This window comes from Electrophorus electricus, chromosome 16, assembly GCF_041902795.1.
Source record: "Electrophorus electricus isolate QZ-2024a chromosome 16, ASM4190279v1, whole genome shotgun sequence".
Lineage (NCBI taxonomy): Eukaryota > Metazoa > Chordata > Actinopteri > Gymnotiformes > Gymnotidae > Electrophorus > Electrophorus electricus.
Window position 1 is genome coordinate 9,014,611 of NC_137512.1, and position 13,007 is coordinate 9,027,617.

Here is a 13,007-nt window from a genome sequence, read left to right on the forward strand (position 1 = left end):
GTGGTCTCTTTTTCCTTGATCTTGAGATGGAGCTTGAGATGGATAACTGCTGAAATGGATAAGTGAGTTGATGCCTTGTTCACTTCTGGCATGCAGCTTGATGTCATTCATGAAGTGAGGCTATATCATGATTCTCAGCATGAAAATGTTTATTCTAACATCAGGCTTCTGTGAAGCAGGAACAGTGGAGTTTAGCTTCAGATGAACAGACAAACGATCATGGCACCAGATTAATCTTTGTCTTGCCCAATCCAATTCTATGTTGATGCTCAAAAGAAGGATACAGGACCACAAGTCTACTAGAATTCACACCAGCTTTAATCTATACAATAACATTCCCACAGATATAGGTGTTTGAGTATTGAAATCAGAGGCAATTGATGCATATATCTACCTTGCATATCAGATAGAGAAAAAGTGTAGGAGGGATAAAGGACTTCCAGGAATGTCACTAACATAATAATTTCAGAAAAAGAAAAAAAACAGAATTAGTGATGCATACCTCTAATGAATCAGTCACACAGCCACAAAATACTGAGATCAGCAGCAAATGACCTGCATATTTAAAACCAGCGTGCTTATACCTCTGAATTCTCTACAAACAATGCAGGGTAAGGCATACAGTATTTAGGGCTGCAATTACTAAATTTATAGGACAATAATATAAAACACAGCTCCAACACAGCTAAATAGTACCTAAATAAGGATGCTGTTTTAACTGTACCTATCTGATACCACAGCTTCAGTAGTATCCAAGTCAACTCAATAAATAGCCAGATAACTATAGACTAGGAGTAATACAAGGATATAATGTGGTACTACTACAATTCTGTTTCTATCAACATTGAAGGCAGTGTGACAAAGGGCACCTACACAATCTGGAGATGGAGAAACACAGAAATGAACACCCACACCAATCAAAGAAGATTCAGTTTGTGTGGAAAGGGAAGTACAGACACTGACATTAAGTAGACTGAGACAGATGTATACAAGAAACTTGGATTTTTGTACACGACAATCTTGGAACAGCAACCAACAGCTCCACTGCACAGCCAACATCTGATAAATCACAACAACCAGTTGATGAACCACTAGTGCAAGTCCAGTCAGCATTACCAGACACAAACATCAACAATAAGAAGATTAGTCAAGTGGAGTCAAAGATCTGCCAGGAGCTACTTAATATAAGGTAGTATCATGAAGCTCTATAAAATGTGTCTCTCTTGAGCTGTATAGAACAATATTAGTAGCCAAAGAAAAGCTCTTGAGTAGATGGCGCAAGGCAACTACCTGAACCCTACAGAATTAAACAAATACATATGATACAGCATAGCCATTGAAGCAAAAGAATGAACAACATTGAAAACTGCCATGAAGGAACTAACATGGAAGATGAGGATTCAGAAGACAATCCCAGAGAACTAGCCATATTGAACAAATCACAAAATGCTGGGTCCACATGAGGTTCAACAACCTGAGAAACATGTACAGAATAGACATGAGCCTGCAGAAGCTGGAACAGACCATCAATCTGAAGCTTCAGGCAAAATCTCAGTGGTTGAGAATGTATGCAAAGAAGAGCAGTCACTACCTTTAGAACATGCTCTTCAAAGAGGACACCAAAGTGTTCTATCATTAATTCAACAACCAAAACACTGACGTAAATGAACTGCAGTAAAGAAGTAATTGCATGGTATTGTGGAATAAAACGGTTCCACAACGATTGCATTGACTCAAGAGGGAGAGAAAGGACCATGAACAAATATCATAACTCACTGCCAAACTTCACAGTTGATGATACAGCTAGGTTCATCAAACATACAACTGGAAGTTGCCTGATACCATCAAAGACCTTTGATCAATTCCTGGTTAACATCTGGAATCACTTCTCAATTTTCTACTTTGAGGAAACCAAGGTCCAAAATATTTACTATCTAATCATCTCCTTCTATAAGTCTGAATAGTCTTAACAGCTGTGCTGATGAACTATGTCTAGAATTTCTTACTCAAGAATGTAATCCTCTTAGACAAGCAGAAGGGTTATTGAAGAGTGTTGAAAGCTTTCAAGGATCAGCTGCTGGTGAGTAAAATGATTATAGTCATCATATAGACACACCTGTAGAATCTGGGTATGGCATTGTAGAAGCATTGATGTGAGAGTGGAAGACTGAGATGTGGTTGTTCTTCACCCAAGGCCACATTAGGACAGGAAGAATTACAAGAGAGTTATATTCCAGGGTGACTCCTTGTCTCCCTTTCAGTTTTTCTTAGCGCTGATACCATTAAGTAACTTGCTGAACATATGATGGATTTGATTTATAGTGAACAAATGCAACAAAGTCAGGAACTACTCTGTGGGTATTAACCATGGACAAAGTTCAGTTGTACCAGGCATGCAACATGTCACACCTTCCACTCAAATTCAGCCCAATGCAAACTACACTACCCACAAGCCCCTACTTCATTCCAGATCACCTGATTATTAAACTCACCTGTGTCTAGTCTAGTTATCCCTCATGTTTGTATGTATGCTCAGTTTGCCCAGTCAGTCATTGTGAAGTCTCGTCTGCCCGCCTTACGATTCTGAGCATTTGTATTCCTTATTGCTATTCTGGTTATTGATCCCTTTATGTCTGTTTAATGGATTTATTCTTTTGCCTGTGCCCTGTTGGATTTATTTGCTCTTTGACTGTTTTCTGGATATTGTTTATGTTTTGACTACGCCTTTGGATTTCCCCTCTTCCTTATTAAAACATTGTACCTGCATTTAACTCTGTCCCTGCTCATCAAATCTGACACAGCATTTTGTCATTGGAATGGAGTTTGGCCTAGACAAATGTGCTACAGTAGTCTACAAATGTGGCTAGTTAATCATCCCATGGCCTGAGCACATACACAGCTCTTACTCCAGAAGTGGAAAAAAAAACATAATTCACAAACTTTTTTTACATTTTTAAAAATGTAAATATCAAATCAAGAAATCACAGTTTTCTGCATTTTCCCTCAGTAGCTTTTGACCTCTTTCACTCAAATTAGAATTGGCTTTAATTGTTGACAATGAAGCCTTAACTACAACATAATGCATTATGTTCATTTGTGTCTCATCGTCCTGTTTGTCAACCATGTTTTGGTCACCTGAGTGGTGTTTATATATAATATAGTAATAATATGCTAACTAGGTCAAATTCTGATTTGCTGACAAATCAACTATATGGACCCAAGTTTCATCTTAACTGTTTTAAAAGGAAGCCAGACAACTAATAAATATTACTTAATATTTGTCTTGCCATGTAAAGCAGTATAGAATACCACCAATCAGGAATAAATATCCTTGTCTATAAATCCAGAAGGGGAATGGCCAATGAATTCTAACTGAATTCTAATGGATTTTCATATTCTAACTAGAACAAATAGTAGCAAAACCCTACAAGCCCACAATGGATTGAGACAGGGAAAAAGTAATAGGTAACTGTAATGGATGGTACCCCAACACCCCTCACAGAAAGTCTCCTTATCAAGATGCTCTGGAATACCTGTAGAGCAAGTGGACCCTCACCTCTGGGACAGCACATCACTCTTCCTCACTCTCTAAGGAAGGTTTATTACCCTGCCAAGACACATGGCCCAAACCTTATGACCCCAGCCCTGGACTGGCGGCAATGAAGTCATAAAACATCTCATGTGGAATTTGGGGATGACTTTACAACCTGGAATACTTAGATCAGGAAAACTTAAGAAGACCATATTCCTGAAGGAATGCTGAAATTTGATATGTCCCTTGTGAAAGGTCTTTTTCGTGAGCATCACAAAGAGACATGTGCAGAATATAATCTTATCAATTGTTTTCTTTTTGTTTTCCTTTTTAACAAGGTGGTATTTGCGATGGATTCTACAAACAATTGTTCCATACCACCCCTCAGTGACTATAACAGACTTCCCATCTGGATTATTTGATTCATTTTCTTTAGCTCTTTTGCTCCCTTTCTTTTCTCACTCAGTTGTCACTCGTTAGGTATTCTGTATGCCTGAGCCAAAGCCGTCATAGTAGTAGCACCCATTTCATAATGTCGATAATTTGTTTATTCATTGATCAATACAATTCTCATTTATTCACCAAGTTAGTTGTTGTGGCAAATATATTGCCACAATCAATGCTATTCGGTAACTGCACAAGTAATAATAATAAGCCTTCAGTACTTCACCAGTGTTAGTTGATGTATTTTCCCTATAATTTAGGGTTTGTGCCCCTTTTCAATAATTCATAAAATGTTATGCTTTTGCTACACTAACCAACTAATATAATGATATATTGTCGATGGTAATCATGGTAATTTGTCTTATTATTGAATAGTATTTAAAGACTTTATTATAACCATCAAATCAAAAAAAATCCATTTTATTGTCATGTGACACACACAGGAGTAAGGTGAGTTAAAAGCTTAACTGCTTACTCCTTACATTCTGGCAGTATTGTTACAAAATACTATGCGCATATTCAAAAAAAGTAAAACTATATACAGATGTGCAAAGTACAGCAGGTACATACACAGTCATATGCACATCTTACACACATCATGCACTCACCACACATATTGTGCACTATTGTAATACAAACCCCGAGTAGACACTGTATATGAGACAGTACTGAATGATCTGAGTGTGCCAGTAGTAATAGGGTGATATATATTATTGTCCAAGCTGTTTTACATAACACTGTCTATAAAGTGCAGAGAAAAGTGGGTGGTTGTATGGTGGAGAGGGAGGGATTGTCTATGTGAGTGTGGGTATGTGAGGGTATAGGCCATGGTAGAGTATAACTGGCTGCTCAGCAGTCTAATGACCTGTGGAAAGATACCTTCCCTGAGCAGGCTGGTTCTACTTTGTATGTAGAACCATATTCCAGATGGCAGCCACAAGAACATACTGTGACTTAGACAGCAATTTGAATATACATCCAAGAGTGATGGAAGTTCAATCCTAGTGATGTGTTGGGCTGATCTCACCAGGCTTTGTGGTTTGTCAAGTAGGATCATCAAAGACGTCAACTACATTATCCACAGCCTCTTCTGACTGATGCCATCAGGACAATATAATCACAGTATAAGAGCAAACACAGCATCTTATGAGATTTTCCACAGACAGTTCAGTAATGCCTCTTTTAAAGTATGAGATGTACTTGCATGGCATTAGCTTTACATCAGCACATGGGGTATTTGTGTTCTTCATTGATTGCAGATTCAGATAGGACTATAATGTCAGTAATTTTATGGACTGTATGCTCCCATGTCAGTAAAGATTATAGCACCTATAATCATAAAATAACCACTAGAAACAACATGGTTATTTTAATCCCACGTTATATCAATAAATATTCCATCATATCAAGTGGATAAGGATTTACAATTTTTATAAAGCATGAAAGCAGTCAAAAAAGTATGCCACAAAGGGACAGATATAAACCCCTAATCACTTGTTGAATTGGATGCTCTGTGAAGTAATGCTGTCACAATCAGAAATATCACAAATCTGTTTTGGTTTTTTTTAATCCCCAATGTCATACTGCCAGATCCCCAAGCAGACTACAATATCCAGCAACCCATTCATCACCCAGTCAAAAACTCACCCAATCAGAGGCATCAGAATATTGAACTCACCTGCGTGTCCTGATTATTGGAGTATATAAGACTTAGAGTTTGAAACAGTCATTGCAAAGTTTTGCCAATAGTTTTTTAGAAGCATACTGAACGTTATTTTGGATCGTCTTTTTGTGTACCATACCTTTTCTTAGAAGTCCTCATTGTTGTATTTTGCCTGCCCCTTTTGGATTTTCTGCCTGGTTAAATTGTGATTGATCTTCTGGTTTCTGACTCGGACTGTTATGCTCTCTATGATTTGGATTATCCCTTTATATTCTCTTTTTGTCATCACACTGCATTATTGCAAAACCCCTGAACAAAAAATAAACCAACCTGCTGTTTCATATCCATAAGCGTCTGATTTTGCCCGACCCATCACATCCAAAAAAGTTACTGTACTATGTATATGCATTATAAACCTCTTACAAATATTCCTAACAATCATATATGAGGTTCTGTTCAGTCCCAAACTGCAATTATTTCCTTGGTAGAGTAAAATCCTGCAAGTCCAAGACTTTAATTGCAGCCAACCTTTTGGCTCAAAGAAAGCTGCTAAACCAAAGGCACAGATGCATGTACAAAAACAAACAAAAAAGGGAACACAAAGGTAAAAAAATATAATAAACTCACAACACTAATTAGAACTGCTTCTAATGGCCCACAGGCTGTGAAACCTAAACCAACCCATTAGCAAAATAATCCAACCCCAAACAAAAACAGACACAGAAAATTCAACACAGCAAATGACCTAACTAGAACAACACACTCTGCTCAAAACCCCACATTAAACAATGCACAAAGAAATCCTGCAGCCAAGCACCAGCTATTCCTTTTGCTCTTTATATAACAAAAATAGTTGGGCAGTCAACTACATTGAGAAAAAAAAAAACAATGCAGGCCTGTCGGTGGAATCTAAAACGCAGTAAAAACAAACTCAGTAAAAATTAAATGAAAATGAGAAGCGTAGCTTCTACAGGCACAGCTAAACCCTTCCAGGTTTAACTGAGTTACCTGCAGGTTTCTTCTTGTGTCTAAATTACATCTACATCCGAATAAGGCCGCAATCAACACATGCCTAGAATGTAACAAAATAATCTGTCATTTTAATTCAAGGGTGTAATGTTGGGTTACACCTGGGTTAATCATTTAAAACAAAATGCAGAGACAGAACCATAACCATAACATAACTAACCAAAGCCCAGTTATTAAAATTAAAAGCACGAAACTAACAGGACACCGAAGAGGGAAACTTACAAATGGAAAGACAGGGCTTAAGAACATGTAATAACAAGGGAGAAACAAGAAACAGGTTAAAAAAATACAGGGCAGAGCAGAACAGAAGGAAAACAAGGACATGAGAGAGGTTGCTAAGGGAAACGTGACGCTAACTGCATGGCAAATGGAGGTTGAAACAAATCTCCACCCTCCCAATTCTCTGCCAGCTTTTAGCAAACTCTGTCTACAATTCTTACAGTGGCTTATGCCAGCATCACACCTAGTGTAGTCCCAATCCTCCTCAGGCAAGGAATCTACTTATCTATGCTTCCCAGTCACCGTGATCTACTTCCTCATGTGTAACCCAAATCCATTCTAAACATGTTGTACTCATTTGATCTACTGTCGTCAACTGTATTATCTCAAACCTTGCTGCAATGGTTATCACGTTAAAGGTAATGCCACCACTGTCCACATCATCTGAAACACTCATACATAAGGGACAAAGGAAATGCTCACACATTATGTGTAATCACATACTTTTTCACATGCTCATACCGAATGCAACACTCATACATAATGGACAAAAGAATTGCAGACGCTTTGTGCGTACTCACGTACTTTTTCATGTGCTGGTACCGAATGCCTTGCACCTGTAGCATGACACATTTACTTGTATTATATACTTTTGCATTTACTGGCCAAAGGCCTTGTCAGAGGAATGAAATTTTAGGAAGCTTTAGATAGAGTCTACTACATGCATTTATCCTGTTAATGTTAAATTGCAAGTTATTGTTACTATATGCAATTTTATTAAACATTAACATGTGTAGGATAACAGACTAGTAAGGAACATAAGCCAAATCTAAATCTTGTGGTTCATAATAGTCCAAGATAGATAAAATTTAATTAATATTTCATGTTGCAACAATATATTTTTATTTGTGACCAGTGAAAGCTATATGATACTAGTAGATTTTTTGTGTAATGGTAATATATGCAAATCAAGTAGTCACTCACATCTCTGTAATTTATATAGGGGTTTCCTATCCAGTGTATATCAATCATAAACATTATAGGCCTTGTAGTGAAATTTACATTATGGATGTGTCTGAAAAACTAAATCCAAACAGTACTATAGATTCAGATTCATATTTTCCTATGATCACAGACTCATTTGCAATGTTTGAATAGTACTGTTTCATCACAAACATTAATTTGAAGAAGTAGTATAATGTAAGGGCAAACAGAAGTTGGCAACATTGATCTGGGAGTGAAGAAACGATAAAAAGGAGAACAGATTTTTAAGATTTGGCAAACAAATGAAGTACTGGGTTGTTCAAATAAAACTAAGAGGCACTGATTTGTTTTTAGATGTCGGTAAATGCCATAGATATTTCGAACTTATGGAGTAAAATATTGCCTTGGTAGTTTTATTTTAAAAGGCAGAATGTTGGAATTGCATTAAGAATTGAGGGAAAACAAAATTATTCAAATATTATTGTTTAATCTGGACAGAATGTTTGGCAGTAAACTCCAAAACTGTTCACCCCATTTTGATTACTGAAGTGACTGAAAAGGAAGTTTCTTTGCCTGTCCTCTCTGATTAGATTAACTTTGTTGTTAAGGTAAGCCCTGTATAAACATCCTGTACAGATGCCCTTCGGAAGATAACATCCAGTTTCTTGAGTCATTTCTGCACTTTGTAAGAAACATATCATCTGATAAATATGTGTGTTGCATCCTACAGTGTCTATGAAATATTTAATGTATTGATTATTTTTGGCCAATGTTGCTTTTGTTCCTTTGCACACATCAAGACTTTGGCACACATCAAAATCAATTAGTACTACAATAAATAAAAAGTCTTGAGTGTTTTGTGGTTATTTTATAATTACATTCTAACAACAATAAATCCATTAAGATAAAAATTAATTGTTTTTGTAACATGAATCATGTTAAAATTGGGGAGAAGAAATACTATTTATTCAATTATTTAAAAAAAATATTGTAAATTTGAAGTCCTACAAATGTAACGATTGGGCACCCTCTTAGCGGCCTGTTTTATTATTTCTCTCTGTCAAATCTTTGTTTTTCATTTACTTCCTTATTTCACTCCTTGGTTTCGTTTTCTCCACCCATCATATGTTCCTGTAGTCCAGTCCGTGTTTTAGTTCTCCCTGTTATGTTCACCTTTAGTGTCTGAGTGTCTTGGTTATTTAAGCCCTGTGTTTCTGTCTTCTAGTTGTTGGTTATTGTGGTAAGTTATATCCTTCTGTCAGTTCTGCCTTATGGTCATTTACTTTTTGTTTACTCTGGTAGCATGTTATTTTAGCCTTAGTGTTACCCCTTTTGCCTCTGTTTGTTTTACCCTTCGTGTTCGTGTTTCCTCATTTAATAAACTGCCTCCTGCAATTGCATTCTACCTCTGCCTGTTCCTAGTGGGATCGTAACAGAATATCCAACCATAAAACAGATATGCAACAGGAGGACCTCTCTGTGTCACATCATGTTCAGTCTGCATCAGTCCAGCCACCCCCACACAATGCTTTGCTCCCGGACAGGGACATGGAATATATCAGGGTCCTGCTCACTACGCTTCAGGAGGGGAAACCCTTGGCTCTACCCTCTCTTATGGCAACACCCAGTGAGTGTAATGTGGAGGGGAAGTCAATGGGAACATATGTCATGCAATGCTGTAACTACCTTCAGCACCTGACCTGCCCTGATCCCCTGGCGTATGTAAAGGTAGTGTTTTTGAAAATATTTCTCCAGGGTAAGGCACCGACAATGGGCCGACATAATCCTCTTAGCACAGGGTTCAAGAGACTGTGATGGTGGAGGGTTTCCTCTGGTTGCTCTCCACACGATTTGCTCCTCCTAGATAGTCCCTGTTTGGGTATGAAGGAATCCGCCCGGCCAGTTCCCGCCTCCGGCGCGAGGGCCACCGCCCGTCCTGATCCTGTTCCAGTCCCTTGCGCGAGAGATGCTGCCAGGCCAGTCTCTGCCTCTGGCAAGAGAGACGCCACCCAGCCGGATCCAGCCCCTGTTCCTGGTGTGGATGAAGCCACCTGGCCCGATCCAGCCCCTGTGTCCTGCGTGAGTGACGCTGTTGAGCCTGATCCGGTTTCTGGTGCAAGGGATGCTGCTACCCAGCCCGATCCAGCTCCCACGAGAGATGCCACCTATCCCGACCAAGTCCCGGGCCCTGGCGTGAGAGACTCTGCTAATCATGAGCCTGTTCCCGGCCTAGTGGTGGCCCCCTGGCCCATCCTCGCCACCCGAGAGGCCTCTCAATCTGTTCTTGTTCCTGTGTCAGGTCTGTGCCTGTAGGTAACTTCTGGATCCCCCTGCAGCGCCACCGACCGCTGTAACCGTGCCTCCAGACCCTGCAGCACCGCTGAGCAAAACAAGCCCGTCTTCAGGCCTCCCGGATCCGCCGCTGCCTGGCGCAGCCATACCTCTGGACCCGCTGTTGCTGACTACTGTAGCCACGTCGCCAGACCCTGCAGCACCACTGAGCAGCGTAGCCCTGTCTTCCAGCCTCCCAGACCTGTCGTTGACGGTGCCGCCACGCCTCCAGACCCGCCACCGCCACTGATGGCTGCTGCCCAGCCCACGGACCTGCCGCCGCTGATGGCCACAGCCCTGCCTCTGGATCCCCCCAGACCTGTTACCGCTGATGGCAGCCCCAGTGCCTGTCTCTGTTCCCACTCCCAGCATATTTCCTCTCCTTTCCTCTCCTGACTTTTTGCCTGCCACCTTCTCCAGCCGTGTTTCTGGTCCAACTCCCTTTCCCCATCCTACTTCCATCCCTCAATCTGTCCCTACTCCACTGCCTGTTCATGGTTTGGCCCTGAGTCCCATACATTCATATAGCATTCCCCGACAATAGTCCTGCCCCGTCTCCTGTGTCTGTTTGTAATCCTGGCCCGGGTTCTGCCTCTTTGTTTGCTCTGTGTGTCTCCCTGCCTCATCATCCCTAGCTCCTCATTTTGGTCTGGTCCCTGTTTCGTGTAGCCCTTTTTTTTACACCTGTCTTGCCTGAACTCCCGCCCCTGTTCCACCCTCTGGTATTAGGCTTGTTTTTGTCCTTGCCCCTGTTCCTGTGTCCGTTCTGATGCCCTTGTCTCTTTTTGCTTCCTGTCCCTTGGCCCCTGGTCTGTGTGTGTGGTTTGTGTGTTTTTTTTTTTTTTCCTTCTGGCTCTTTTGGTTTGGTGTTCTGAGTTTTGTGCACTTCGGTGGGGGGGGTTCTCTAACGATTGGCCACCCTCTTGGCGCTTGTTTTATTTCTGTCATCTTTTTGTTTTTCATTTACTTCCTTATTCCGCTCCTTGGTTTCATTTTCTCCACCCTTTGTATGTTCCTTTAGTCCAGTCTGTTAGTTCTCCCTGTTATGTTCACCTGAGCCTGTTTAGTGTCTGTCTTGGTTATTTAAGCCCTGCGTTTCTGTCCTCTAGTTGTTGGTTATTGTGGCAAGTTATGTCGTGTCAGTTCTGCCTTATGCTCATTTACTGTTGTCATTACTTTCTATTTACTCCGGTAGCGTGTTTTTACCTTTAGTGTTACCCCTTTTGCCTCCATTTTACCCTTCATGTTTCCTCAATTAATAAACTGCCTCCTGCAGTTGCATTCTACCTCTGCCTGTTCCCGGTGGAATCATAACAAATATTTCTTACGTACTTAGTAGTTCTTAAAGCTTTTATTACTGTGATTTTTTTCACAGCATACTGACACTCCTACCATAGTGTAGCTGTGGGCCACGTTCAGAAGATCTGTGCACCCTTGAGCATCAGCAAATGAACAGATCCCCAGGCAGTTGGATGGGTGCAGTTGTTTCATTAGAAAGTTGCAGCAGACCTCAATAACTTGTGAGAGCTGGAGCAGACATGCTGTAGCCAGTAGACTCTCAATAGTCTCTTCCTTCAGCTCAAGAACACCTGTGAAGTTGGAGATAAAAACTGAATTTTTGTGAACCTTTACCACATATAACCAAATTGGTACCAAAGCAAAATAATAGTTGTGCTGGATATACTATATCCTATAGTGTTAAGTTATTAATAAAACATTTTTTTTTCTTTGTTAGAAGTTAGAGAAACAGTACTTTGATGGGCTTAGTAATCCATAGTAAGAGTTTAATGGAATAACATCTTACATTGAACTGATTGTATTAAAAAAAAAAAAAAAAAAAAAAGAACTGTGCAATAACAATGCAAAAGCATCCACTTCAAATGCATGTTTAACTAAAACTGAAATTACAATCAGATTATTTAAAAAGCAATGTTGGTACTAACCAGTGTATGCAAAATGAACTAATGATTTCAGTGCCTCCGGATCAACACCTTCTATTTTGATCTCCTCTTGTTTAGCCTCCCGCACATCATTGGTGAACATGGCAGCAAAGTAGTCAGAAACTGCACTTAAGACAAGTCTGCCATTAACAAAACAAACAAGTATGCTGAATATGCATGCAGTGTAGATACAGCAGTTATTTTCACCAGGTTGTCATAAAAAGCTGGAGAAACCTTGACTAAGCACACTTCCACACTGAAGCACTTAGCTACTGAAAGTGCTTTCTCAGTGAGTAATGTTACAATTCAAGAAGTAAATGTATAGAATAAAAAAACATTTAAGTAAATCCAAACTGTGTGTATGGATACATACTGCACTGTCAATAAATTCAATATTTATTGCATAATCACAAGAAGTCTTTGATTAAGAAAAAAAAAGTTGTATGACTGAGTTGCCAGTTTACTAGGGATATCTTTTGGTGTGTCTCCTTTGCATACATTTGCCAGAGTATTGGTTCTAAAGGTTCCTGAATGCATTGTGCTGTGTGTGAGGTTCTACAATCCAGAAAAGATTGCATTACAAAGTTGCTGCAAATTGGACAGCTGTTTCGACCTCATTCCAAAACACAGCCTAAAAATATGCTCAACCAAGATAAGATCTAGAACTGTTCAGGTCACTGAATAAATGAAAACTCATCTTGCTAGCAGCATGTTGCTAGAACCATTAAATGACAAAATGTGGCAATATCTTTGTGCATTATCATGCTATATGTGACTATCCAAGTGTAGTGAACCACATTTTACAGTTTAAATTGTAGTCAGGAAAACATGAACTTGGTGAACTGAGATGATCTTCTGCACACCT

General features: G+C 39.7%; 1 protein-coding gene across 7 annotated transcripts in view; it reads right to left on the reverse strand.

The window, feature by feature from the left end:
- klhl4 (kelch-like family member 4) overlaps positions 1–13,007 on the reverse strand; it is a 51,652-nt gene that overhangs the window by 15,121 nt on the left and 23,524 nt on the right. For 6 of the 7 annotated variants that reach the window (XR_014117459.1, XM_027016754.3, XM_081698614.1 and 3 more), the window contains 2 exons: positions 12,146–12,282; positions 11,595–11,791 (listed from right to left, as the gene is read on the reverse strand). Coding sequence is in view for 6 of the 7 variants with exons in the window: in XM_027016754.3 (XP_026872555.2) it covers positions 11,595–11,791; positions 12,146–12,282 (334 nt within the window). In the remaining variant the exon portion in view is untranslated. The remainder of the gene's footprint in view (positions 1–11,594; positions 11,792–12,145; positions 12,283–13,007) is intronic. The other variant, XM_081698612.1, reaches the window with a different exon arrangement.